Source organism: Pocillopora verrucosa, chromosome 6, assembly GCF_036669915.1.
Source record: "Pocillopora verrucosa isolate sample1 chromosome 6, ASM3666991v2, whole genome shotgun sequence".
Lineage (NCBI taxonomy): Eukaryota > Metazoa > Cnidaria > Anthozoa > Scleractinia > Pocilloporidae > Pocillopora > Pocillopora verrucosa.
In genome coordinates, this window is record NC_089317.1 from 15,240,925 (window position 1) to 15,267,626 (window position 26,702).

At 38.3% G+C, this 26,702-nt stretch overlaps 1 protein-coding gene across 4 annotated transcripts in view; it reads right to left on the reverse strand.

Annotated features, from left to right (window-relative positions):
- Positions 1–7,050: 7,050 nt before the first annotated feature.
- The window catches only part of LOC131795804 (deleted in malignant brain tumors 1 protein-like), a 50,462-nt gene continuing 30,810 nt past the window's right edge, over positions 7,051–26,702 (reverse strand). The window contains exons 13-24 of one of the 4 annotated variants that reach the window (XM_066168103.1): positions 25,743–26,054; positions 21,885–22,139; positions 20,924–21,178; positions 19,979–20,233; positions 19,153–19,407; positions 17,356–17,610; positions 16,106–16,360; positions 14,759–15,016; positions 12,727–13,735; positions 12,378–12,458; positions 10,734–11,169; positions 7,051–10,298 (exon numbers count right to left, since the gene is read on the reverse strand). In XM_066168103.1, the coding sequence (XP_066024200.1) occupies positions 13,395–13,735; positions 14,759–15,016; positions 16,106–16,360; positions 17,356–17,610; positions 19,153–19,407; positions 19,979–20,233; positions 20,924–21,178; positions 21,885–22,139; positions 25,743–26,054 (2,441 nt within the window). In that variant the 3' untranslated portion in view covers positions 7,051–10,298; positions 10,734–11,169; positions 12,378–12,458; positions 12,727–13,394. Of the gene's footprint in view, positions 11,170–12,377; positions 12,459–12,726; positions 13,736–14,758; positions 15,017–16,105; positions 16,361–17,355; positions 17,611–19,152; positions 19,408–19,978; positions 20,234–20,923; positions 21,179–21,884; positions 22,140–25,742; positions 26,055–26,702 lie in introns of all 4 variants that reach the window. The other 3 variants (XM_066168105.1, XM_066168104.1, XM_066168102.1) reach the window with 3 other exon arrangements.

Below are 26,702 nucleotides of genomic sequence, written 5' to 3' on the forward strand. Positions count from 1 at the left end.
CATCGGTACTCTACCAACGTAACCGAGCCGTTACCAGAGCCGTGGAATCTCCGGAGCCTTCATGAATGGAAAAACCACGCCTTAGAGAAGACGAACAAAGCACATGGTCGCACCGCTCATGACCTTCCTGAACTGAAAAATGAGGGCATCGTCCGAGTGAAATCATTAAGGAAATGCGCACAAGTGATTGACGAAGAAAAGCCAGCCTAAGTTTTGCATCAGGCTGACTGTTGAAAAGAAAGTGATTCTCCTCTACACAAAAACCGAATATGCTTTTTTTTTAAGAGCTTAGTAGAACCCCTAACTCAGTCCTTACTGATGCGTATGGTATTGTCGAAAGAATTGTTACTATTGTTCTCTCGCTAGGTATATAACCGATGAAACAACACAAATGCACACAAACAAGTCGGCCATTTGCCTTTTATGGTTCACTCTCCCTATGCTCTCTTAGTCATTGTTTCGTAAAATATGACAGTTACTTTCAAAAGTGGTCTCCGAACGCTCATTGGTTTCTTCCACGGATTTTACTGCTTAAAACCAGTCTTTCCACAAACTAAAAATATGTCTCTATGTTTCTAAGACGCGGGAACGGATGCAAAACCTAGCTGAGTCGATCGTGTGTTCTATCTTTGCATAGTTTAACCGACTTCTTTCAATCTCGATCTGAAATCGAGTTTTTGACTGAGTATGGCAACCGAGAAAAATCGAACTCTCACAAATATACCCACACAAAATTTGAACAATCATCACATTTTTCAAAAGAACAAGCCTTGGAATTTTGTTTTGTCGGTGTCTTTACTAGAACAATGTCGACTGCTTGGCTATTCACTTGCCCAAAATTTACAAAATATGACAATGAACTCGTATCATCTCCTTTAATCTCACCTTATTTGATTACCATTTCTTAACTAAAGTTCACCGAGAAATATTGAAATTAAGCCAAAGACCGGAATCAAGTAAGTTGATGCACTATAAGACTTACCAGTAACACTTGCTGCTTTCGGAAGAAGCACCACAACACCTGAAAGAAAAAGTTATTTTTGGATTAAATTTTGCAAGACCAGTTATGTGCACGAATACTAGATATCACCAGCCAGTAATTATTGTTTCTTCTTTGACTTCTATGCGACAAGGGCGTTCAGATTAAAGCTGAATGGGTGGTCAAGTTTTACCATACAAACTTGGTGTTTCAAACGATTAGAAAATATTATTCCACGTACTGGACTGAACTGTTGTCAGCAAACCTGACATGGAATAATAAAAAATAAACGCAGCAACACATTTTGTCTTTATTGAAATGATCATCTCAGCCAAAGAACGATGTCAATCAATTGTACAATACTTTTAACAGACGCAGAAACATAAGCATGAACATCAACGTAATGTTACGACACAGGCACATGCTTAATTGAAAAGCACAATGTTAAAGTTGTTGACGGAAGGAAATTGTTTCTTCTGACCAAAAAGTTTCCTATGTTTTTTGTCACGTTTGAATGAATTTAGTGGATTTTGCAAAAAGATAGTACCAGCCTTTGAATCGTTTTTAATTAGTTTAAAGTTTTTTAAGAATGATAGATTTAATTGCGTGGTTGTGAGGGTGAAATGTGAGAGGAATGAGATCAGCATTTTCCATCTGAGCCGTTTGTGGTGCTGACTGTCGATCAATTTGTTGGGCAAGGTGGTGGCCCACTTGAACGAAAGAAACAGGTTAGCCACGTTCATCGAAAAACTGGCACATTGTCTCTGTTTTTGCGGAAAAATCAGAGTCGTCACTAGATAAACGAAGAATTCTCATTGAACTGTGAGAAAGACATGGGCTTTTTTTCGTGTGATGGATGTGAAGATGGATATAACAAGTAATTATGTGAATCTGTAGTGCATAGACCGTTACCTAAATTTGAAATTTTGATGTCTAGAAATGCCAAAGAAGTGTCGAAAATTTCGCAGGCATAGTTTCGAGTCGGGTAAAAGGAATTGACGGCGGTTATAAATTGAGTGAGCTCTTCTCTGGAAGAGGAGGTAGCGCCGATGCAATCGTCAATGTAGCGGCCGTAGAGTTCAGGTTTGGGGCCGTGGTGTTGACTAAATATTGGCGTTCGATAAAATCTACGAAAAGATTGGCCTGACCTGGATCACATTTTAGTACCCATGGCTACGCCATTAGTTTGATTGTGGTAGTTGCCACAGAATGAAAAGCAATTGAATGCAAGCACTAGTTCGGCTAGACGGAGAAGTGCTTCAGAGCTAGGTTCCTTAACAGTGCGTTGATCGGAAAAATGTTTGAGGGCTCGGAGACCTTCGTCATTGGGAATGACAGTAAAGATATGTAGCATCCACGGTGAAAATAAGTTTCTTTTGGCCAACGAAATTAAAGTCACGAAAAATTTCAAGTGCGCGTTGGCTATCCTTCAAGTATGATGGTAAAATTTTGACGATAGGTGCTATAATTTTGTCTAAATAGCTGGAAATGAGTGCGGCGAGACAACTGCTGGCAGAAATGATGGGTCGGCCAAAGTTGTTAGGTTTGTGGATTTTAGGTAAAAAGTAAATACACAAAGTTCTAGAGTGGTGATGGCAAGAGTTTTTGCAGTGACCGGCAATTCTTGTTTAGCTATAAGATCGTTAGTCGTGTTTTTGACAACGTTTTGGTTGATGAAATTGAGATCTTTGTCAACTTTAGCATAAAGAGAGGTATCAGAAAGTTGCCGCAAAGCTTGTCTTTGGTAGAGGTGGGCCCCCCAAACAGCGACTGCGCCTCATTGGTTGGCCGCTTTAATAACTATGTCTGTGATTTTTTAGACTTTTTAGTGCCGACCACTCTTCCGAAGAAAAGTGGAAAATTTGGTGTTACGATTGAATTTAAGTTTGTAAATATCGTGAGGACATTTTTTTATGAAAAAAATCTAAAGATGCGAATTTGCCCTCTGGGGGAGTCCATTTAGACTTTCGAATTTGAAGTGTTTCGAAAGTATCTTTGTTGGAGGAGTCAGAATCATTCTCTTTGTCGTGAAAAAAGGCTTTCAATTTTTTATCAATTTTGGGACAAAGAAAACAATAAATTCGCCACGCGTTCATAAAAATGCTCAGAACAAACTTTTGTTTCCCAACGAACATAAACATGCTGCTGTACTCTTAAAAAGCTCGCCAAAATAGACCAATCGAACCTTTGTCAGATTGTTTCAAATAATATGATTGGATAAGACTAAAGCAATCAAAATGTGAAACCATCAAAGATCACAAACTGAAATAGCTCACAAACTGAAATATTTTACATACTGAAATAGTTTACATATTTAAAATGTTCCGCAAGTCAGCAGGACTGCCACCGTCATTTTGGATCTCCGCCTGGGTAGATTTTAGTCACGCGCTAGGCAACGTATAATGAACAACAAGATAGAATTTCATTTCAGGCCTATTTATCAATTTTGTGGTGTATAACTTTCGCATTTTAGTACGTAATATGTATTTCAAATCTTCAAATTATATTGAAACTAAAAAGAAAATTGTTCTTTAAAAATTCACTGAAAATCGGTAGCTAAAATTGTTTGTTTAGGTGTTATTTGATTTTCGTGTTAACTGATAATTTCGTCAGTCGCCGGCATCTGTTGTTGTTTCACACAGGAAAAACACACGATATGACACGTAATGATCGATTTTGTCCTCAACCTCACGCCATAACAGAAAAAGCTTTTGAACATCTGTAAACTCCGAGCCCTTCGCGGTAAGTGATATTTTAAATGAATCTTTAGATTGTTTTCAAGTTCAAGGATTGTAAATTACAATTTTATGAAATACGAAGGATGTTCTGTTATTTCAGTGTAAATCCTTGCATGCCTGCCAGTCGCTGGCGCCGCTTGTTGAAACTAAAACGAAAAAAAAAAACTCTTTTAAGATTATCATTGGCTTCTTTTTCACCCCACCACTATTCTTGGCAACAAAGGTCGCTATTTCGTTTGTTTATTGCTCGCAAAAAACTATCAAATGCACTCAAAAGCCTAAAATTGAAAAAAAGTTTAGAGGAATCGACCAATCGAGCGAGCAAGCGAATGCCATTCCCCACAGCGTATCTACAACTCGCTTTTGCGCATGCGCGCAATTCACGAGATAAAAACGAGAAAACCTTCAAAGAGTCTGACAGTCTACCTCCCGTGTTCACTCTTTGGTGTTTTTCGTCTCTGCTCAGGTTATAAATTCCGTCAATTTCGACGTTTGGCACGTCTACAAACCGGTGTTTATTTCCTCCCGTTGCTACGAGCTGACTCGGTGTTTTCATCAATACCTTGGTTCCGAAATTAATTTATCCACGTGATTTGTACTGTTACAGGTTGTTTTGTATCAATTGAAGCCAGGAGCTCGTTTTCATATTCGCGTTCTAGGTCATGCAAGATTTGAGGGTGAATAGAAAAAAGAAAAAAAAAAGAGAGAGAGAGCGAAGTCCGGGAAACAGTCGGCCATTGCACAGATTGGTTGATGACGTGACAAAGTTACTCCGTGCATCTGTACTCTGATGGAGCACGACGTTTCATCCAGATCAGAACGCGTAAAAAAACTTATGACAAAAGGTAGTCCGTTGATGTGCAAAAAGGCCCCATGTAGTTTACTGAACTAAACAACGCGTCCGCTTTCCCAAGTTTTCCAAATCGTGACTAAAAATCTACATGTCGCATGTCGAAAAGACTGTTCGTGATCAGTCACCAAAGATCTCTAACAGATAAAACGCATGGCGGACGTCGTACAAAAATTGTGTTCTCTGCCTTGCATAATCATTTACGAGATTTTCTAAGCTTTTAGAAATAAGGAATTTAAGAAAAAAAATTAGCGGAAGCTATGTATGAGAAAGAAAATTAATAAATCTAGGTATCAGCCACTTCTAAAATACCTATTAACAGAAGACTTTTCGTTTCAGGTTCGAGCGAATAAACTTTTCGCGGTTTAGGTCATCATTGAGCCTGTCTTGCTAATGAGATTGAACGTGTGGTAGATTTTAAACCAGAACAGTTCGATTTCGCTTTTAACATCTATCACGCACTAACAGATTCTGGCTTCACCCTCATCAGTCATCATGCGATACTCTCAAACCACAAATTAGTTCGTTTAACTATACGTTTAAAAAATTAACTAATCATATTGAAAAGTGCTTACTTCCAAGAAGAAACATAAACGCTCCAAGCTTCATTCCAAATAATTTAAAGATCCTGAAGAGTAATCAGCTTCGCCGTTCACAATAGTTCCTTTATAATTGGTCACAATTACAGTGGAACTTCGATTTAGCGAACCGCTAGATAACGTAACCCTCCGTATAACGAACGATACTCTTCAGCCCGGCCAAAATTACAGTAACATGTATGGGAAAGAAGCTCGATATAAGAAAATCCTCGTTATAACGAACACAATGCAGAAGCCTAAACGTATTATATACCAAAATATAACGAGCCTATGTCAACACGTGACAAAAGACAAATGCGAAACAGACCAACAAGAATCAAAATCCTTCAGTTCTGTAACAATAGAACAACGTCACAGTTAACAGCTCATTCTAATGTCGAAACTGAAACTATCAACAATTGTCCTCCGTGCTTTGAAAGCAAGGTGCTGTAGCTATGTACAGACCTGTACAGCGTATTGTAGCTTCATATAGAAATTAAAGCACAAATGTTACTTACAGTAATCGTTCCGATCCCAAAATGCTGGGTAGCACGAAGTGACACCACAAAAAAAATTGACCATCACTTTATATAGGGAACATTTTGGTTGCTTTTTCCGCAAATTCGTTAAATCGAGGTTTTCGATATAACGAACCCTCGATATCAATTGTAATTATGTGCATTAATGGTGTATAAAATTGAAAGTAGTAGATTTAAGAATGTTTGAAACAGTTCTCCGAAACACCCACCAACTGTGTTTAAAGCACTGAAAAACAAACTTTCTCTCTTTGCAGTCGAATCAATTTCATACGTGTGTTGACCAAAGGATTGAAGTTTGAAATAGTGGACGTGGTATGTCAATCGCTATGGTCTCTGCCTAGGGAGAGTTAGGTGTGCTCGAGTTTATTTTCGAGTACGAGTTCGTGTTGGACTTCGATTTACGTTTCGAGTTTTGACACAAGCAAACAATTCATCGCCGTACATTAAGAACTGAAAAGAGACTTATTGAATCTCGTAAACTCTGATAAAGGCAGCTAAAGGCAATTAGAAGATGGTACTCCCCCTATGCGAAAAACTGTTCCTAGGAAAGGAGATATTTATATAGTGAATCTAACCATGGCGGGAAAGAGTGAACGTTGCCATTAATACTGCGTAATGAGCTCAAAATAACAAATTATTCATTGTTTCGTTCAAATCCCTAACAAGACTTTCTGAATTGTAAAGACAAACTTTATCTGAGATATGCAAATCAATTCCCTCTGTAGTGATGTACGGTATTGGTCTTTAAAATTGAAGGTAGTAGATTTAAGGATGCTTGAACCGGTTTCCGAAACACCCACCGGCTGTGTTCAATGCACTCAAAAACAAACTTTCCCTCTTCGCAGTCGAATCAATTTCATACGTGTATTGACAAACAAATAGCCAGGCGAATTCGAGGTATTATTGATATTTTACATTTTCCACATGGTTTAATAAGTAATATTGTTAACACATACCAATGTATAGGGCAGGAATGTAGGCTTTCAGCCAAGTAAAGCACATTTTGTCAACGCAAATGAGAAAAAAAATCTGTCCATTTTTTGGGTCGTTGCCAATATACAGTCAAATGAAGGTCTCCTCACAGAGGGTTTCAGAGTCCACCCACCATCCAGACTTGATGAAGGAAGAGAAAGGAAGAAATGTGATACAGACCATGTAGAGATACGGTACTATACGTCTTATTTCTAAGACCTTCGCGTACATATGTCACGCGTTTGAGTATAATGTCAATTTATTCGTACCTGGAAATCAGGCTTGTTTCTGGGGGAACATAAAATAAAAGGCACGACAACACAGCCTTCAACAGAATTCTTGCTCGTTTATTATCATCTTAATTTTTAGAAATATACAATTTTTAATGCAGCTATACATTTTTCACATTTTAATTAAACACCTGAAAAACCATCAGAAAGTCAGAACTACTTCTTTTCGTATTTAAGACATACATTTATTGTTTCGTTCAAATCCTTTAAAAGACAATCTGGACTGTAAAAGCTTTCCTTTATGATTTCTAAAGGAGAAACTTTGCAAGAATCTTTCCTTTCTAAGAATCATCACCATTATTTTCATATCTTATCATTTTAATTGGAAAGTTTTCTGTCACGAGATGCTCATCGATATTTCTATCGCGTGACAGTTGACGATGGAAAAGCCCGAATACGCCGTAACGCAAAGTTGTTTTAATGCAAATCTGATAGTCGTTCACAACATAAAAGAAAAACATGATCAGGATTTTATTTTACTTTATTAACGACTGCACACTGTTAGACTAGTCAAGCTACTCATTGTCTATTAGGGATTGTTAAAAACTTGATCATCGGACAATGAAATTCAAGAGTTTTCATTGGCTTAGCCATCATGGGTTATGAGCCATCATACCATGCGCGCGCAGAAGACCAGTTCAACCGGAAGTGTATTTGCATATTTTAACATTCCGTTTGTTAACGAATATAGAAGCGGTCCTCGCAGTTATGAATATTACTGAACTAGTAGTTGAAATATGGCCTGAAAACAATTCAGGCCCGTATGGGATTTGAACCCATGGTCGTAGGTAATGGGTTCAAATCCCGTACGGGAGAGATTAATCTATATTTTGGGGTGTTTTAATAAAACAACTATTTCACTCGTCCTTGTTGGATATGAGATAATTATAGTTATCTACTATCTTATATCTTACACGCGATCGTAGAATAACTGTTTGATAGATAGGGAGCAGCGTGGCCAATCGGATTGCAGCATTTATGATAAAACGCTGGTAGATTTGCACTAAGATAGAATAGTTTCTTAAGCAGCTGGTTAAATTTTATTTACTAGCTGTGACAAATAAATTCCCCCTACCTGTCTATAAGTTAACCAGAAAGAAGATAACTTTTCAACTAGTGGGATGAATGTCTCATTCCACTAGTGCGTTTTTCGTTTCTTAGCAGGAATCATTTCTTTTACATTAACTGAATTTTCAGTGAGTCAAATTACCAGTGTGGACTCGATTCTTCTCAGATGTCAGGTGGTAAAAGATAGATACTATGAATAGATGGCCATAAAAAAACGCACATTGTCAAAAAACTCACACTAAAGAGGTGGTGTGATTGATTTGTGATTTTTAGAATGATTATCGTACGAAAAACATATTGAGGTTTTCCTCTTTTCCTGCTGGTTAATTAGATTTTGGATTCTACACTCAAACTGGGTGAGATTCAATTTATTCATATCATGCTTCCTATGGTTAATTGCCGGGGTAATTAACATTGAATTTCACAACAGAGTTTCGTCTAAAGTAGAATGTTTCAAGAACTTTCTTCCTTTCTCTTCAATACCATGCACTTACTACTTCTGGAGCACAATTAAAGGAAGCAGGGTATTAAAAAAGTTATAACTTTTGTTTCAGGTAATTATTTGAATATAAAGTAACATTGATCTTATAATTACATAAAATCTTGCAAATGTATGGCACATTAATTTTTCCTCTGACCCCACTAACATTTTATTGACCAAAACATTGGTAACAAGAGCAATTAGCAAATTTATGATACAAACAAGTGGGCCTATTCTTACATACACCCTCCTCAATCCTGTTAGATTATTCTGGACATGGCATTTCAAACATGGTGTATGTCCCACAAATTTTTCATTTCCCTGACTAATTATTTCGCAATGTTGTTTACAAGTTCTGGGAAATGGTTGGGTTGAAATATAATACAAAGACCTGTCAGTAGAAATCAAAACTTTTTACATATCAATAAAATTTATTGTTGTGTTTCATGTTAACATGTTGCGACAACTCCACCTTCCACTAAATTCGACTATTTTTAAACATGAGAGAAACCATTTGAAACCTTTCAACCTCTTTAATATAGCCAATAACAACATCAGCTCAACTTTTAAACTATAGAGAAAACTTAATTGATATTTGGAATTGATTTCTGTGATGTACAAATGAAATCCAGTTAGTATCTCAAGTTTTTTACGAATACCTCCATGGTTGATTCCTAAGTCTCTCTTCGTTATCAACTTCAACTAGAATATCATAATTAAAGTTTAATTATGATATTCTAGTCCCAGCTTGCCTCCTTTTAAATCAAACTTTCGCAGTTCAAGAAACATGTTCGACAATTTTCGTAGTTTAGTTGCTAGAGTTGCTAAAATCATGGACAGTTGGCTTAAAGACACCTACATTATATGCAGTTACAGCAGAGGTTACCGAATTAAGTAACAGAAAAAATCTTAAAAAATACACCGTTTATTTCCAGCCAGAGGACAATCGTAAAACAACAATAGACAAAAGAGAAAAAGTAGAAAAAAATCAATACGAGTTGAAAATGACTTTTCTTTTTAATTTTCTACGCTTATCAGAGGAGGTTGAAATGCTAGGGAAAACAGTGGAGCAGGCAGTCATACCTTGCAACTTCAAAAGATATAAGAGAACGCATACGATTCTGGAGTATTGGTTTACTGATTCACTGTTCTCACGCGTATACCCTTCAATCGACCGGTGATGTCCTAACTCAAATTAGTTTATGGTCGTTTCTTTCGATTTTGGCTCATTTTCGCAAACCAAAATTATCAGTGACGCTCAATAGAATGTAATTTTAGCTGATGCTGACATCATACACTACATCTGAAGAAGAAAACACTCCCTATCTTCGAAAATTTTATCAAAACATTAGGAACAATAACGAAGGTCCTCTTGGAGGTTGTAAATGGGTAATCTGAAGCGATTGTAGTAACCATTTCATTCTTCTGTAATATTACTCTTGCAAAAGAACAACTTCCAATAAAATCCATTTTCATAATCATATCTATTTTTCGCGTGTTTTTCAGAAGGCTTATGCATTGAGAATTCTACAGTTAATAAACTTACACAATACATCCCCGCGACACGTGCTTATGGAACCATTGCCGATTCCATCCCATGCATGGCGTTGATGTCCTCACTTGGTTGCCTTTAACTTCTAAAAAATTAAGTCGCTCATCGCTGCTAATGACATCTCATGGATCTTCCCATATCCATGCATGTGACGTTTGGAGGAGGATTACCAATAGCGTTACACTGAAGATGTACGCTACTTCCTCCAGTAACTGGACTCGGGCACTGCAATGCTTGAACTTGAATTTCGTCTGAAATAAATCAAACTGATGTTCATAATGTTCGCTTTGTAAAATGTATTCTATATACAAGGCTAAAAGGTTAAAAAATTAAAATGTTTAAACCAAACGTTTTCGGCTCTGTGCCATCATCAGGGTTAAAAAGATGACCGTCCACACGTACATATATATCTTATGTAATTCCCGATGGGAAAAGTTTGGAGACATAAGAAATAACTTGTTTGTTCAAACTGGGGCGGAATTGTTGGATCATTAGTCCCTCGACGATCCTACGCTTGTGGAATGTTTGTGCTGAGGAGAGAACACGCCAAGTGAAAGAATGTGATGGGTTTTCCCGCAGGTGTTTTGCAGGTTCAGAGGTGTGAGCAGGATTTGAATGCTCCGCAATTCTTACTGCTAAGTTTCTCACAGTCTCGCCAATGTAATCAACGCCACAAGAGCAATCACCTTTGTAAACAACTTTGGATCTGTGAGTGTTTTTGTCTTTGCTGTTAAAGAGGCTTTTGATTTGCCTTGTTTGCCACAGGATTATAAAGATGAAATTGAAATTAATAAACTTGTTTAGTTTGATGGATGCGGCATGGCAACCACTATCTCCAGTCCTTGCAAACATTTTCATGGCTAAATTAGAAGCTGACGTAGTCCGACCTTTCAACCCGCCATTCTATGATCGGTATGTTGGTGATTGTTTCTCTAAGAAGAAAAAAGGACGAGCCTGATGCTCTATTTGAACGGTTAAATCGCTACCATCCTAACATTGTTTTCACCGTCGAGGAAAATCCCGACCACTTCCTTGATACTGCCTTTAGTTATACCAACAAGTTCAATTGCAGCGTCTTCAAGAAACCGGGGAAACTACCAACACATTGGAATTCTGAGGTCCCTACCAAGTGGAAAAGGAATTGCATCAATGGCGCACTCCATAGAGCCAAACGCATCTCTACCGATTTTGATAAGGACATAAAAACTCTAGAAACTTCTTTCATTAATGCAGGTTATCCGAAACGTTTTATTCCGCATACAAACAACAACTTTCTAAACGACTCGTCACAAGATGACGAACGAAAAAAGAACGAAAGAAAGTTTTCATCAAGCTTCCTTTTTGCGGTAAAAACGAAAAATTCAGCCTAAAGCAGAAAAAATCTTGCCATGGTTATTTCTTATTTTTTATACTTGAAAAAATTACTAGCCTCTTCGCAGGCGGCCCAAGCTCCAGCTGTGAGATGATCATCTTGCGCAATAACAGTCATGGAGGAATTATAAGAGTTTGTATGGGAATATTTACGACCGCTCTTCCCCGCACAACCGACGCTAAGCCGCAGTTTGCTTCAAAAAATTCCGGTTTAGAGGTTTCTAACAGCCCGCGTCCACATCAACCTTGACACACGACCGTCGAAAACAAGCTAGGTAACCTTGCCTGAGCTAGCTAACTGAGCTGAGCTGAGCTAGCTAACTGAGCCTCGCCGGGGACCCCACTGTAACTGTATGAAGAAATTGTCTTAGCACCACGGGTGCCAAGTTACAGTGGGGTCTCCGGCGAGGCTCAGTTTAAAATGAGGCAAGATTGAGTTTGTAGTGAATTGAAATGAAACTACAGTATATGTGATTGAATTCTGCGTTGGATTTGTGGCCGCCCGGTCATTTTGCGCTGGAATTTTTCGCTTCTCAGATCGGGCGTTCGGAAATCGAGTTTTCAGCCTTGGGCTTTTCTTATGTGCGTTGAAACCTCGAAATGGACAACTCACTAAAATGCGTTCTTTTTATCAAAGTAAGCGGTCAGATAATAAGCAATATGCTGTGCAAGTAAGGTGAGGTATTTTTTTTGAGAATTTGACGTATTTTTTTATTCCTTAGAGCGGTCGTAAATATTTCCATACAAACTCATAATTCCGCCATGACTGTTATTGCGCAAGATGATCATCTCACAGCTGGAGCTTGGGCCGCCTGTGGCCTCTTCTGCTTTTCTAATCATTCTCATACTTGGTAAATACTTACACAAATGGTACATATTTTCAAATGTGAATATTTATTTACATTTGCATAACGGCAAATCACATCCTTCTTTATGCGACAATCGAACTAAAGACGTACCATCTTGTTTCATGTATCGTGGTAGCTCATTATCCTTTGTCAGTAAGGAGGGCTTAACGTCAGTCCGGTCTACAAACAAAACTTAGAAAGAAAGACGAGAAAAAAACATTTTAAATGGCAAATCCAATGATGTGAATAAGACATGAAGTTCGATCCGATTAATCTATATGTAAAATAGTAGTTGATGCAAACGAGACAATGCTTGAAGCACACCGGTTCTCTACAATGAGCGATAAATGGCGTGCATGGTGCTGCTAATTTAAGGGCTCTATATGGCGTAGCTTTCACTTATATATCATTAATTGTATTCATTAAATGATAGAAAAAAATACTACTTATATGACCATACCAAACGTTGGTGGACATTTCAGCCTTAAAGTGCTCCAAAACGGTACGCCTACCACTCAAATTCATCGAAAACGCACCTAGGTATCTGCTACAACATCAGATAAGCCAGTGCTGAAAAACAAAAGAGTAAACCTGAAAGAGAAAACTCCAAGCTCGTGTAGAGCAGCCAATGGTCCCCTTATTTTCGACAATCAATCACACACAGGAAAGACGTTATTTGCGTTAGGTTGAACCATTACCAGCACTTGCTACTTTAAGTGCCAATGGTAAAGCAAGCACACCTGAGATGCCTAAATAAGGTAAAACGTATACCTTAAGTAAACAAAAAGGCTGAGGTAACTATGGAGTCGTAATTTATCTTTATTGTGTTGTTCTTGTTGCACACAATAAAGATATAATTTGACTGATGATGATAAAGAAAAAACCACTTCATGGGTATTTCTTTATATCTTTATCCCGGGCTCATTTGTTGGGCCTGTTAGTATTGCTAATTACCTATTCATTGCATTAGCAAATACTTATTACAAATTATAGAAATAGAAGTAAAAACAGAGCATTCCAATATCTGAATGCTCCATTTTAACTACCTCTTCCCAAAAATATATCTCTAATGAAAGCATATATTTTCTCCCTCATCCAAACTGAGTACATTACACTGAAGAACAACTTTCACTCGCGGCAACGATTCATAGAACCACAAAATCCAACATCACCTGCTGTTCTGAAGGCTCCTGACGGTAAACTGGCGTCACCTCTAACACCTCTGTAGTTAGCATAGACTCTAAAATGATACCCAGAGTCCTCTTCGAGGCCAACGACCTCAACAACTGTGCCCGTCACTGTGCAATGATTCTGCCAAATAGTCTGTTTACATGTTGCGTTCATCCACGCTGTTTCTTCTTCAGGTCTTATATTTACGGTATATGTAGCATAATGAAGATTAATTGGCGACCACCTTATAGTTATCGTGTCAACGGTGTTGTTTACAAATTCTGGAAAACCAGGAGAATCTACAAAAAGATATAAAGGGAATTAAAAAAAAAATATATATATATATCTATCTATATATATCTATCTATATATACATACATACATACATACATACATACATACATACATACGTACGTACGTACGTACGTACGTACGTACGTACGTACGTACATACATACATACATACATATGATCAATGAACTTATAGGTAAAACTACCCTGGAACCAAAATCCTGTAAACCTCAACATATATTATTTATTCACTACAGATCTAAAGAACCGCGAGAGTACGGTAGCAGTCCTTCGGAAAATTACTTAATCATTCACCAGCTACAGGATAACAGAACCGCTGGAACAATCATTTCAGTGGAAAGGCGGGAACATTCATTCCTTCATACTCCATTTCTTTTAGTCTCAATGATCGGTTTGCAGGACTTCGGGAGCAATCTTTCCGTTAGAGGTTATACCAATTTAGTTTAAAAAAACTCTCAAGCTGGGGCTGCGGAACTGCACAATCTACGGATCCCTGAATTTTCACACTCACTGTTAAAGCGCGGTGAACACTAAGATTAATGCTCCGTAAACTGGCCGAGTATTCCGAAAAAAAAAAGATCTCAGTTGATCCACCTATCCTTTATTTTCTTTGAAAATAATTTTTCGGCAATCTAATCTACGAAGTAAATTTTTAGATTTTCCACCGAACGAAAGCACATGCTTGCTACTTTTTTGAATAGACAAAATATGATCCCAGAAAGGACATCTACTTAAAGTTTTGCAGGATTTCCACCAGGATATTCAGTAGCACTCTAGACGTGCTTTTCTGCCTAACTCAAGTAAATCGATTTTATTCTGATTAATTCAAAGTTTATAGTGTCATTCACAGATATAGCACTTCTCAGTCAAATGTTATGCTAACACTTGAAAGGTCCTCCCCAGTTATCCGTTCTGCAGTTAGTCGGTTCTACTGATTCAAACTGATTTAGATGACAATTTTAGACCATAGAATCCAGTGATAAAAGTCAGTTTAGACAATATCTATTTACCGAGAACAGTTACTTTGACTGTTGCATTGTCTCCTGAGCCCACTTCATTTACAGGGATACATATGTATATTCCAGCTTTCCTCACAGTAACACTAAACATTCCAGAGCTGCTGGTGGCGACGCGGGTACTATCGAATATCAACTGAAACACATGAACCGCAGGGTTAGCCTCTGAGGTGCATTTAAGGAACAAACTACCTCCAGCTAAAACGACAGTATCATTCCCGTCAGATGTCATTCGTGTACCAGTCGGCAAGTCTGCAAGATAAACATAGTTCGTTATTCTCGCGGTCAGCCTCAGGGCCTGATTGGGGGAACGATTGTATGTTATATCACTCCCACAAAAGAAACAACTTCTTACAAAAGGTCATCAAAACTCTATTGTCATCATTGTATTATTTTACTTTTCGCATTTTTACTCAGCTGACACATGTTGTGCAAACTGTACAGTTAATTGACTTACAAAATACATCCATATAAATATATCCCAAACCCAAAATATCACATTTAAAACACGTTTGAGGATATTTGATATGTAGGGAATGTGATTTTGCCTAATACTCAGCATCCAAAGAGGTTCGGTGATCGTCGTCTATAACAAGTCATTAGTAAAGGAGTATATACGCCATTCGTTGTTATTTTCCTTCAAAAAAAGGATCTTTGCTATTAAAAACGTCCTGTGGTTCAGCTGCACTACAACAGGGAAAAAAGCCACGATTTTGCAAACTGCTAAAGGCTTTCTTTCTCCTTTCTTTAGGAGAGCAGAGGTTTAGAAGACCGATATCCCATTTGAGTGCGAGAAGTTCGAAGAAAGTTGGGTATCGGCTGTAAGTCGTCGTAAATGGGCGTGGGTTTTTAAAGTCTTCGATCGGTGGCGAGGTAAAAGAAACGATGCAGTACTAAAAGAGAATTATAGTGGCGAGCCGTTAATAAAGGAGTTTCTAAATGAAATGTCTGAGGAGCAGCTGGATTTTGTCTTGGCATGATTATTTCCGAAGTCAAAAGAGAAGACGGGTAAGAGTATCCAAGAAAGACTTTATTTGAAATGATAGGTAGCATTCAAACATTTTTACGTGTGCAATGTAAGCGACATGCAATTTTGTTTGACGAGACAGGTTTTAGATTTAGAAGTTTAAATTCTGCATTGAATTTTTAGTGAAACAGAAAGCTACCCAAGGAGTGGGTGGGATGTAAATCAGGCCAAATTTACAACTAAAGAACAGGAAAACTTTTCGTGGGAAAATGTTTTTTCAGGTAGCACTCTGTAGCACAATGTAGAGGACACTCAAGCGATCTGGTAAGGTTTTGGCATACCATCAACTCTAACTTTTGAGTTAATTGACTTACAAAATACATCCAAGTAACATGTACTGATCGAGCTATTGCCAATTCCATTCCATGCATGGCACTGATAAATCCCCGTATGGCTGCGATGTACATCCACCAGAACAAGACGATCATCGCTACCAGAGACAATTCCTGTATCTTGCCGTATCCATGTGATGTTTGGAGAGGGGTTACCAGTAGCATTACACTGAAGATTTACGCTACTGCCTTCAGTTACTGAGCTTGGACAATGTAAGGCTTGAACTTGAGCTTCGACTGCAAAAGGAAAAAAAAGATTGAGTTGACTTAAAAAATCTTGAATATCTGTCAAGTAGAACAAATTTCCTTTCCTAGTTGGTGCTTGTACACTAGCATCGTGATCAAGAGTGATATTGAGTCAAGAAACTCGGCCCAAACCCAAAATATCACATTTAAAACACGTTTGAGGATGTTTGATATATAGGGAATGTGATTTTGCCTAATACTCAGCATCCAAAGAGGTTCGGTGATCGTCGTCTATAACAAGTCATTAATAAAGGAGTATATACGCCATTCGTTGTTATTTTCCTTCGAAAAGGGATCTTTGCTATTAACGACGTCCTGTGGTTCAGCTGCACTATAACAGGGAAAAAAGCCATAATTTTGAAACTGCTACAGGCTTTCTTTCCCCTTTCTTTAGGAGAGCAGAGGTTTAGAAAACCGATATCCCATTTGAGTGCGAGAAGTTCGAAGAAAGTTGGGTATCGGCTGTAAGTCGTCGTAAATGGGCGTGGGTTTTCATAGTCTTCGATCGGTGGTGAGGTAAAAGAAATGATGCAGTACTAAAAGAGAATTATAGTGGCGAGCCGTTAATAAAGGAGTTTCTAAATGAAATGTCTGAGGAGCAGCTGGATTTTGTCTTGGCATGATTATTTCCGAAGTCAAAAGAGAAGACGGGTAAGAGTATCCAAAAAAGACTTTATTTGAAATGATAGGTAGCATTCAAATATTTTTACGTGTGCAATGTAAGCGAAATGCAATTTTGTTTGACAAGACAGGTTTTAGATTTAGAAGTTTAAATTCTGCATTGAATTTTCAGTGAAACAGAAAGCTACCCAAGGAGTGGGTGGGATTGTAAATCAGGCCAAATTTACAACTAAAGAACAGGAAAACCTTTTCTTGGGAAAATGTTTTTTTAGGTAGCACTCTGTAGCACAATGTAGAGGACACTCAAGCGATCTGGTAAGGAGTTGGCATACCATCAACTCTAACTTTTGAGTTAATTGACTTACAAAATACATCCAAGTAACATGTACTGATCGAGCTATTGCCAATTCCATTCCATGCATGGCACTGATAAATCCCCGTATGGCTGCGATGTACATCCACCAGAACAAGACGATCATCGCTACCAAAGACAATTCCTGTATCTTGCCGTATCCATGTGATGTTTGGAGAGGGGTTACCAGTAGCATTACACTGAAGATTTAAGCTACTGCCCTCAGTTACTGAGCTTGGACAATGTAAGGCTTGAACGTGAGCTTCGACTGCAAAAGGAAAAAAAAGATTGAGTTGACTTAAAAAATCTTGAATATCTGTCAAGTAGAACAAATTTCCTTTCCTAGTTGGTGCTTGTACACCAGCATCGGGTAAGAGTATCCAAAAAAGACTTTATTTGAAATGATAGGTAGCATTCAAACATTTTTACGTGTGCAATGTAAGAGAAATGAAACTTTGATTGACAAGACAGGTTTTAGATTTAGAAGTTTAAATTCTTCATTGCATTTTCAGTGAAACAGAAAGCTGCCCAAGCAGTAGGTGGGATTGTAAATCAGGCCAAATTTACAACTGAAGCACAGAAAAACTTTTCGTGGAAAATATTTTTTTTAGGTAACGAGAACGGGTTTGGGTTTTTTGGCATTCAGTTTGCTTTGAGGGCTGGGCAGGAACACCGAAATTTGAGGTTTAAAAATTCTCAGTTATCTTTAGAACATGATGAGTCGGGGTGTGAATTCCTGCAGTATGTGGAAGATTTTAGTAAAATCAACAATGGGGGTTTGTACCATTTGCGTGTCAAAAGGAAAGTTGTTCGTGGATACAAAAATTTAACTAATGCAGAACGTTGCCCAGTCGAGCTGCACAAGTAGAATTTGTCTCGCGTGCCTAAAGAAATTAGTGATGACGCATTTCATTTGCGTGCTTTTGCCAAACCAAGGGGAAAAGTGTGGTATCATAATAAACCAATGGGAAGTGAAACGTTAGGATTTGAACCAAAGAAAAGCATGACAAAGCCAGGATTTGAGGGGCATCTCACAAACCATTCTCTCAGGTGAAGCTCCGCCACGCGGTTGTACTAAAGCGGTGTAACAGAACAAGTTATTGTAGAAACCACTGGTCAACGGTCATTTGATGGGGTAAGAGAGTATAAATGTACATCGTCAACACTTAAACGAAAAGCAAGGGAAATCTTGCAGGGAAGGTTCCCACGGAAAGTTGAAAGGGATGTCGAGGGAAAAGAGAGAGAGGAGTTTGAAAATCATGTTAAACACAATGAAGAAAAAGAAATGGGATTAAACGCAAAAGTTTTTGAGTAAAAGATCAATGAAGATAACTATAATCAGTCAGTTAAAATTAGAACCAATACAACTAAAATTGTTATTTCATATACGTAAGAAAATTTGCTACTGCAAGATGTGCAATTATAATAAATAAAGCAATAAAACGATAAAATCGAAAACGTCGGCGGCTGCAATATTAAAAATATTGCTGCATGCAGGGTGCACTATTATTAATATCGCAGTGCAGTTAGCTTACTGTAATATCGAGTTTTTTAGCTCGTTTAGAATTACCCCTGATAATTTCCCTACCAACAAAAAGAACCGACCCTATTTTCCTTTCCTTTGAAACTTGAACCGTACTGAAAACCTAAGTACCTTCTTAGACTGACATCGCTAATATAATGCAGAGGGAGCACAATAGGATTTTACGGGGGTCAGTAAATATTTGTAGCAGTTCTACCCATGGCCACACAGTTTCTGTCCAGTGTACTGAAACATGACAAATTTTGACTTAAAATATTTGTTACTCACAAAACACGTCCAGACTGCATGTTCTGGTGGAACTATTACCAATTCCATTCCTCGCCAGGCATTGATAATTGCCTGTTTGGTTTCGATTTACAGCTGAAAAAGTGAGCTCCTCATTGCTACCAAGAACATCTCCTGTGTCTTCCCATATCCAAGTAATGTTCGGAGAAGGATTACTGGTAACATTACAGTAAAGATTTAAGTTACTTCCCTCCACTTTTGAGCTTGGGCATTGCATGTTTAGAATTTGGGGTTCGACTAAGGAGAAAAGAGAACGATAAGTTAAAAGTAAATTTAACAAATTTTTGTAATAGATCTAGAATAACGGCCTCATGCTCAATACTTATCGGCTTGCTAAAACAAAGAGTTAAGTATGTAGTGGGAAATTGCTGGAGAAAATAATTCGGCATATAATATTTTCCCCTCTTCTCTAGAAAAGCAATTGAAGTAACTCTCGTTATGTACAAGAGATCTTTTTACTGATAATGGTGCCTATAAACGAACCAATGAGGACACCCAAACCCACAGAGGGATGGTATGGTCAGCGTCTTAGGTGGGATCTTTTGACGGATTTAAACACTATTTCTTGTTGTTTTTCCAAGAGAGCTTGATGACGAGTCGTGGCTAGATCGCTTACTGCGTGTCCTTTTTGCAGCTTCTTCAGCTGTTGTATCAGTTAGTCCTTCCCTTTAGGTCCTACAAAAAACGCCGACAAGAAGATATTCGCTTTCCCCCTTCCACACTCTATAGCACAATGTAGAGGACACTCAAGCGATCTGGTAAGGTGTTGGCATACCATCAACTCTAACTTTTGAGTTAATTGACTTACAAAATACATTCAAGTAACATGTACTGATTGAACTATTGCCAATTCCATTCCATGCATGGCACTGATAAATTCCCGTATGGCTGCGATGTACATTCAACAGAATAAGATGATCATTGCTGCCAAGAACAATTCCTGTATCTTGCCATATCCATGTGATGTTTGGAGAAGGGTTACCAGTAGTATTACACCGAAGATTTACGCTACTGCCCTCAGTTACTGAGCTTGGACAATGTAAGGCTTGAACTTGAGCTTCGACTGAAAAAAAAAAGATCGAGTTGACCTAAAAACTTTTGAATAACTGTCAAACAGGATAAAATTCCTTTTCTGCGCTATACGGAGGTAGAAACTCAGTCCAACCATCAAATATCACCTTTAAAACAAGTTTGAAGATAATTAACATTTAGGGAATGTGGTGTCGCTTTATAATCAGCATCGAAAGTGGTTTGGTGATCATCGTCATAAAGAAGTCATTATAAAAATATTATACACGCCATTCATTATTATTTTCCTTCGAAAACAGATCTTTAACGACGTTCTGTGGTACAGCTGCACTGCAACAGAAAAACTAACTTGTTTTTCAACTTACTCCACGTGGCATATTGGTGTTCATCAAAGAGTAAAATTATCATTGATGTGATGGTTAACCATTTTGGGTAATACTTAAAAAAACAAAAGAGGGAGATAGGGGCTTTTGTCTTAAAACTATCTTGTCAAAAATACTCAGCTCGTAATGAAAAGAAAATCCGCCGGAATATAAATACATGTATGCTAACACACGTTGAGTAATGCTCACTTGAACATACACCAAACAAAATTGAGAACATCCAGCCCAGTTTTCAGCGAAATAAGGATTTTAAAAGGCATTAATTAAAGGAAAAACGTTAATTTCAGACCATCAAACGACAGTTTCTTTACGCAAGGAAAAGAGATAGACTTTTTGCTCACAATACACATCTAGGCTGCATGTCCTGGTGGAATTACTTCCGATTCCATTCCACGCACGACACAGATAAGCCCCTGTTTGACCTCGATCAACATCAGTAAGAGTGAGCTTTTCAGTTCTACCGAGAACAGATCCTGTGTATCGCCAAATCCACACGATATTTGGCGCTGGATTTCCAGTAGCATTACAGTGAAGAGTTATGTTACTTCCCTCAACTATCTTGGTTGGACAATGCATGTCCAATATCTGTGGATGAACTGGAAAAGAAAATTTTTAATATACATGAGGCAGGATAGGAATCTTTCTCACAAAAAAAGATATACTTTTCGTTTTGTTGTGTTTTACCATCTTGGTCTCGCTCTAGCGGGAACTAACCCTTGCAAGATGTTACGTCTATGATAAAATCCAGTCTATGTTCAGAGTTTTCATAAGATACAAAACTTAAACGACAGAATCATAACAATGAAATTCGTAATAACCTGAAGAAAATTGAGACATCTGTGGAAGCTTTCCAAATTGTGTTGATATGTAATTAAGAATACATTCAAGAATAAACTATGATATGGAAAGTTTTTACGTTCATTTATCTGTATATACTAAACAAGGAATAGCGTTGAAAGTGAGCTCTGATTGGCTACTGAAACTCCGAATATCCTTTGCTACTAACCTATACGAGCAATGCGCCGGGATTTGGGCTCGAAAATATTGTAATCGTTGCAGGAAAGAATAAGTTTAAATCACTGTAATAAACTTACTATCCCATTCTTAATTGTATACTTAAACAATTGTTCACCTCATTGTTGGTGGCTAGAGGAGAATATTTACCCTGATAAATTTCCACCACTTGACATCTCCATTTCGGTGGATAATTGTTAATTGTGCGCTTGTGTCAATGAAGTAAATTCCTCAGTATCCCTAGGGCTTTTAAACTACCTTCCCTATTGATAACAATGAATGGCTTACGATAAAAATCCAAACTGCATGCTCTGATGGAGCTGTTGCCAATTCCATTCCACGCCGAGCACAGATAGGTGCCTGCCTCTTTGCGATTTACCGCTGTAAGAGTCAGCTTTCCTTCGGTCCCTAGAACATCTCCTGTGTCTTTACATATCCAGGTAATATTTGGGGGAGGATTTCCAATTGCATGGCAATGAAGAGCTACGTCATATCCCTCGAAGAGTAATCTCGGACACTCTAAGTTTAGAACCAGAGGTTCGTCTAAAAGAAACAGAAGACAATGTTGCCTTCGATTGTTTTCTCTTTTATTTAAAGTTGTACATTACGAACGGAACAGGCAGAAAGTCTGACCCCCCACCTATACAAAATCATTGTATTTTACAAGTTAACACTTCACTTTCATAGGAAATTTTAGCTCACAGTGGGAGATCTCAGTTCTTCACTCGAATTTTAAACCCTGTAAGACTCTATGCATCGTTTGTCCTATTACTTATCAAACGGCTCTAAACAAGTTTTCCTGGTTGGTTTTTATTATAAATTTGATGCTTTCTATAATAATGTAGATGATAATGGAGTGCTGAAAAAGTCGTTTAATATGTTTCTTTAAATGGACACACACAAGAAATGAGATCCTACACGATGATTGCGTTTGCGAATTCAAGGGGTCTGAGATCCCACCATTTTATCCACAAATTTCAAAGTTCGCTGAAGTTTCAATTCGCTTGCAGATGGCGGTCCACGAGGGCCAGATCCCTTCCCCCTTCCCCCCTCCCCCCTGTGGGTTTTTCCACCACCACCTGTCCGACACCAAATTCTCGCATCTACATGAATGAATATTACTTCTAATGTAGTCCTTGTAGTGTAGTAAAGCCACAAACGCTTAAAAGTATACGCTTTATTCGGAGCACACGAAGTACATCATTCCTCACTTTCCCGTTCTCGCACACATTTTCAGTTCCCGGATATGTTTGCGAATTACTACTGTCCTGATACACTTCATCCCTCTCTTTCTTCGCTTAAATGCTTACTTTACAGTAACATAGAACTTAAACAAACGAATAGTTCTGCAAAACATGCCTATCAAGTTCATTTAAAATACGAATGTTCAAAAACAGAAATGTCATTCTAAAATCACAACAATAAATGTGACATTTCTCAGATTTTGCTTCAATATATCGCTGTATTGTATATTGTTCAATATACAACATAATCGTTCAGCAATTTCGGACGTCTAGTAATCCTGCCTGATCTCCACAAAGGCTACTCAGCTACAGATACTGCAGTAGGTACAATCTCTGGTGGCGATTCTGCAATTGGTACTGAACTCCCTGTGGTGAGCACAGTACCACTTAGTCCTCGAACTGGTACCTTGCGAACTGGGCGTCCAGGCAACGAATAATGGTCTTGCTGGAGGTTGTTCGGATGACATCAACTTCCATCCAACGGCTATGATAATCAACGAGCACTAACAAGTGTTCTCCTGACGGTAGTGCACCCATCAGATCCACAGCTAATTCTTCCCATGGTTGTTTGGGTAGCATCGTTGGCTTCACTAGCGGAGGTGGAACTTCCTTTGTAACAAGCTGGCATCCACAACACCCTGAGCATCTTCTCTCTGCATCACGGTCCATTCCAGGTCACCAGACTTTCGTTCTAAGCCTTTCCTTTGTCTTTACAACTTCTTGGTGCCTCTCATGAGTTAGACTGATACCTCTCTTGCGAAGAGCTTGGGGTACAATTATTCTTCTTCCTCCCAGAATCACATGACCGATGAAGGTCAATTCATTGCGTACAGGCAAGTACGGCTTAGAAGCGTTGTCCCACTTTCCTTCAATGAGGCAATTTCTGACAGCTTGCAACTCTTGATCTTGCGCTGAGATCCGTTAAATCTCTTTGATTCTCAGTGCAGCAGGAACAGCATGCGGAGCTACTATACGCAGCTACTATACACACATATCCATCATCATGAACGGACTGATCTGAAGCAGGTATCTTTGGTTGTCGAGAAAGGGCATCCGCTATATTCTTCCTTGAAGGCACACAACAAACTTGATAGTTGTGGGGTTGAAGACGCAGAGCCCAACGTTCTATTCTGGCAGAAGGTTTCGACTTGCTTGAATAATGACTTTGAGTGCTTCATGGTCTGTTACAAGATCAAACTTTTGGAGCCCATACAAGTAGAGGTGGAAGCTTTCACACGCCTAGACCAAAGGTAGTGCCTCTTTCTCAGTTTCGCTGTAATGGCGCTCCACTTGACTCAGACTGCGACTGACGTAGCAGATTTTTTATTTACAAAACACGTTCAAGCTACATGTTTTGGTGAATTTACCGATTGCATTCCACGCCAGGCATTGACGATTGCCTGCTTCGGCTATGATTGACAGCAGACAAAACCCAAGTCTTCCCAATAACATTTACGGATCGGCTGCACTACTTTGAGACCCGTTAATACATTAGACGACTCATGCGGGTTGTACAACTCGTGGATACATTACACAATCCGTACGGATTGACAAGTCAGTCTTACGATTCATTAAGATCCGTGGTATTCCCTCGCGTCGTTCAAACTTGCAATCCGCTCTAAGTTGAAATTAAAGTTATATACATACTGTACATTGCCGATGAATTTTCCGTGGTCGAATAAAGGCTATTGATTTATTGATTCGTTGATTCTTGTGACATTTTGAACCAAAAGTCGAACCATGGAATGGAAGGTTCAGAAATCTGAGATAGAAAAATGACTAATGCACGAAATAATAGTAAAAAAAAAAATTGACGAAAAGTGAAAAAGTAACATAGCTGTAACTTCATCATGAAATTTGAGCAATTGGCGCACTGCTGTGAGGGTAACAAGAAACCACTTCGATTTTGTATTTCAGTTTCGTCATAAAGACTAGGTATGTGAGAGTTTGACCATTGCTCTATTCTTTATCGTCCTACAATGGTTGACGTTTTGAGGCTCGAAATATGGAATGCAAGGACGCTTCCACTGAGTGGACCAGATGTCTTCTTCATCATGTATACACGAGTTTTTTTGAGGACATTCATTTGGTTCATTCAGCCACCCACTCACTCAACTAACCACCTACCAGCCAACTAACCAAAGATGCAATTTTAAAATTTTGAAAAAATTTGAATTGTAATAGGCTGAAGAAAAGTAAATCTATGACGTGGGAAAAGCAAAAGAAAATTTTGAGAAGTGTTAATTTGCAGACTTGAGATGAAGCTTTCCAGATCTATAAAATTTTATAGTGCCCTAAGGGTTATTTGCTTTTAATTTTCAGTGTTTTTTATACTTTGGTTTGGCTATCTTGAAAGAAAAAAAAAATTAAAATTCGGAGATTTTTAACAGTCACCTATTCAAGTACGAGCTTGCAATTGGTTGTCATTAATTGCATTTTAGGCTTCGGTAAGACTTTATATTATCAGAGTCATACTATGGCTAACGCGTGGTTCGTGGCACTATCTAAAAATCGTAACATTGATACCCTTCCTCAAATACATTGAATCAATGTCTTTGGAGAAAATACTCCCTCGTCAATGTGAATCTTTTATTATTAATCGCATCTTGATTTTGCCTTGTTATTGGGAAATTGTACACAAAACAAACTGATGATAATTGCCGCCAGTCCTTTACAAAAACGTGTCACCCAAAATGAACGAGCAACGAGAAATTACCTCCGTTTTATGGCAAAACAGGCAGGACAAAATCGTAGTACATTTTAATCATATAAAACTTCATAAATTTTAAGTGTAAACAAGAAAATAATGTATTTTGAACTTTTCCCAAAGTACGTATTCAGCAAACATCTCCGATAAGGGGTGAAATAATTAAGACATGAAGTGGGTATCATTAAAATTTACCTTCTGGCGGACGGCACACCACACCAGCATGATAATACCGACAAAAAGAATAAACTTCTCCCCATCCTGAATGACTGCATTGTGAAACTGATGTCTCATTTCCTTTACATTGCATCCTGTTTAGCCATACGGGACTTTCTACAACTTCGAACCGAATTGGTGCTGATAAAGCGCCATCGTACCCAAGCTGGCGACAAACTACATCTGCATCCTGTAGGTCCCAACTGTATCCACAAATTGTTCCCCATGTACCACTATGGTGCACTTCAACACGTCCAGAAGATAGTGAATCAGTGGGGCTCACCAAACGAACTGTTGTTAACGTGTAAACATACGAAAGCAATTTTAAGTTGTTTTAAAGAAACGACACCTTAGTTAATACTAAAAGGACAGTTTGTGCTCCGTTTTCACCTGCGAAACGGAACAAAGAAGTTACGTTTCGTGACGGCGTGACAGACTCGTACTCTGGAATCATTAGTCAAGATTGTTTGTCGTATGTATCATGCCCCGAATCATGTCTGGAATCAAATCTGACCATCGAGTCATGTAACTGGAATGTGAAAACACCCAGCTTGACGACAAAGAGCGAGTAAAAGAGATTCAAGGTACACAGACATTTTTCACGCATAAATCTTTAGTTTCATGGTTGCTTTTCTTTTTATAATGACAATAAAGTGACATCGACAATGGAAATTTTTTGTACGAATGAGCTGGACTTTTTTGACGACTTACTGAAGACCGGAATGTGTCGAGGAATGCAGCAGAAGACAAACGTTTTTAAAGCTATCGGAGAGATAAGGTGTAAAGGGGAATTTTTTTTTTCTTCCAAGAAGGCGCTGTAACGAATCCTGAAATCTGATCGCGCGAATAGTTTTTCGAGTGTTTGCCCAACGTAACGCTGTCGTGACTTTCGTGACATCCAATTGGCTGCAAAACTAAAGTAATTTCAGTCGAAAACAT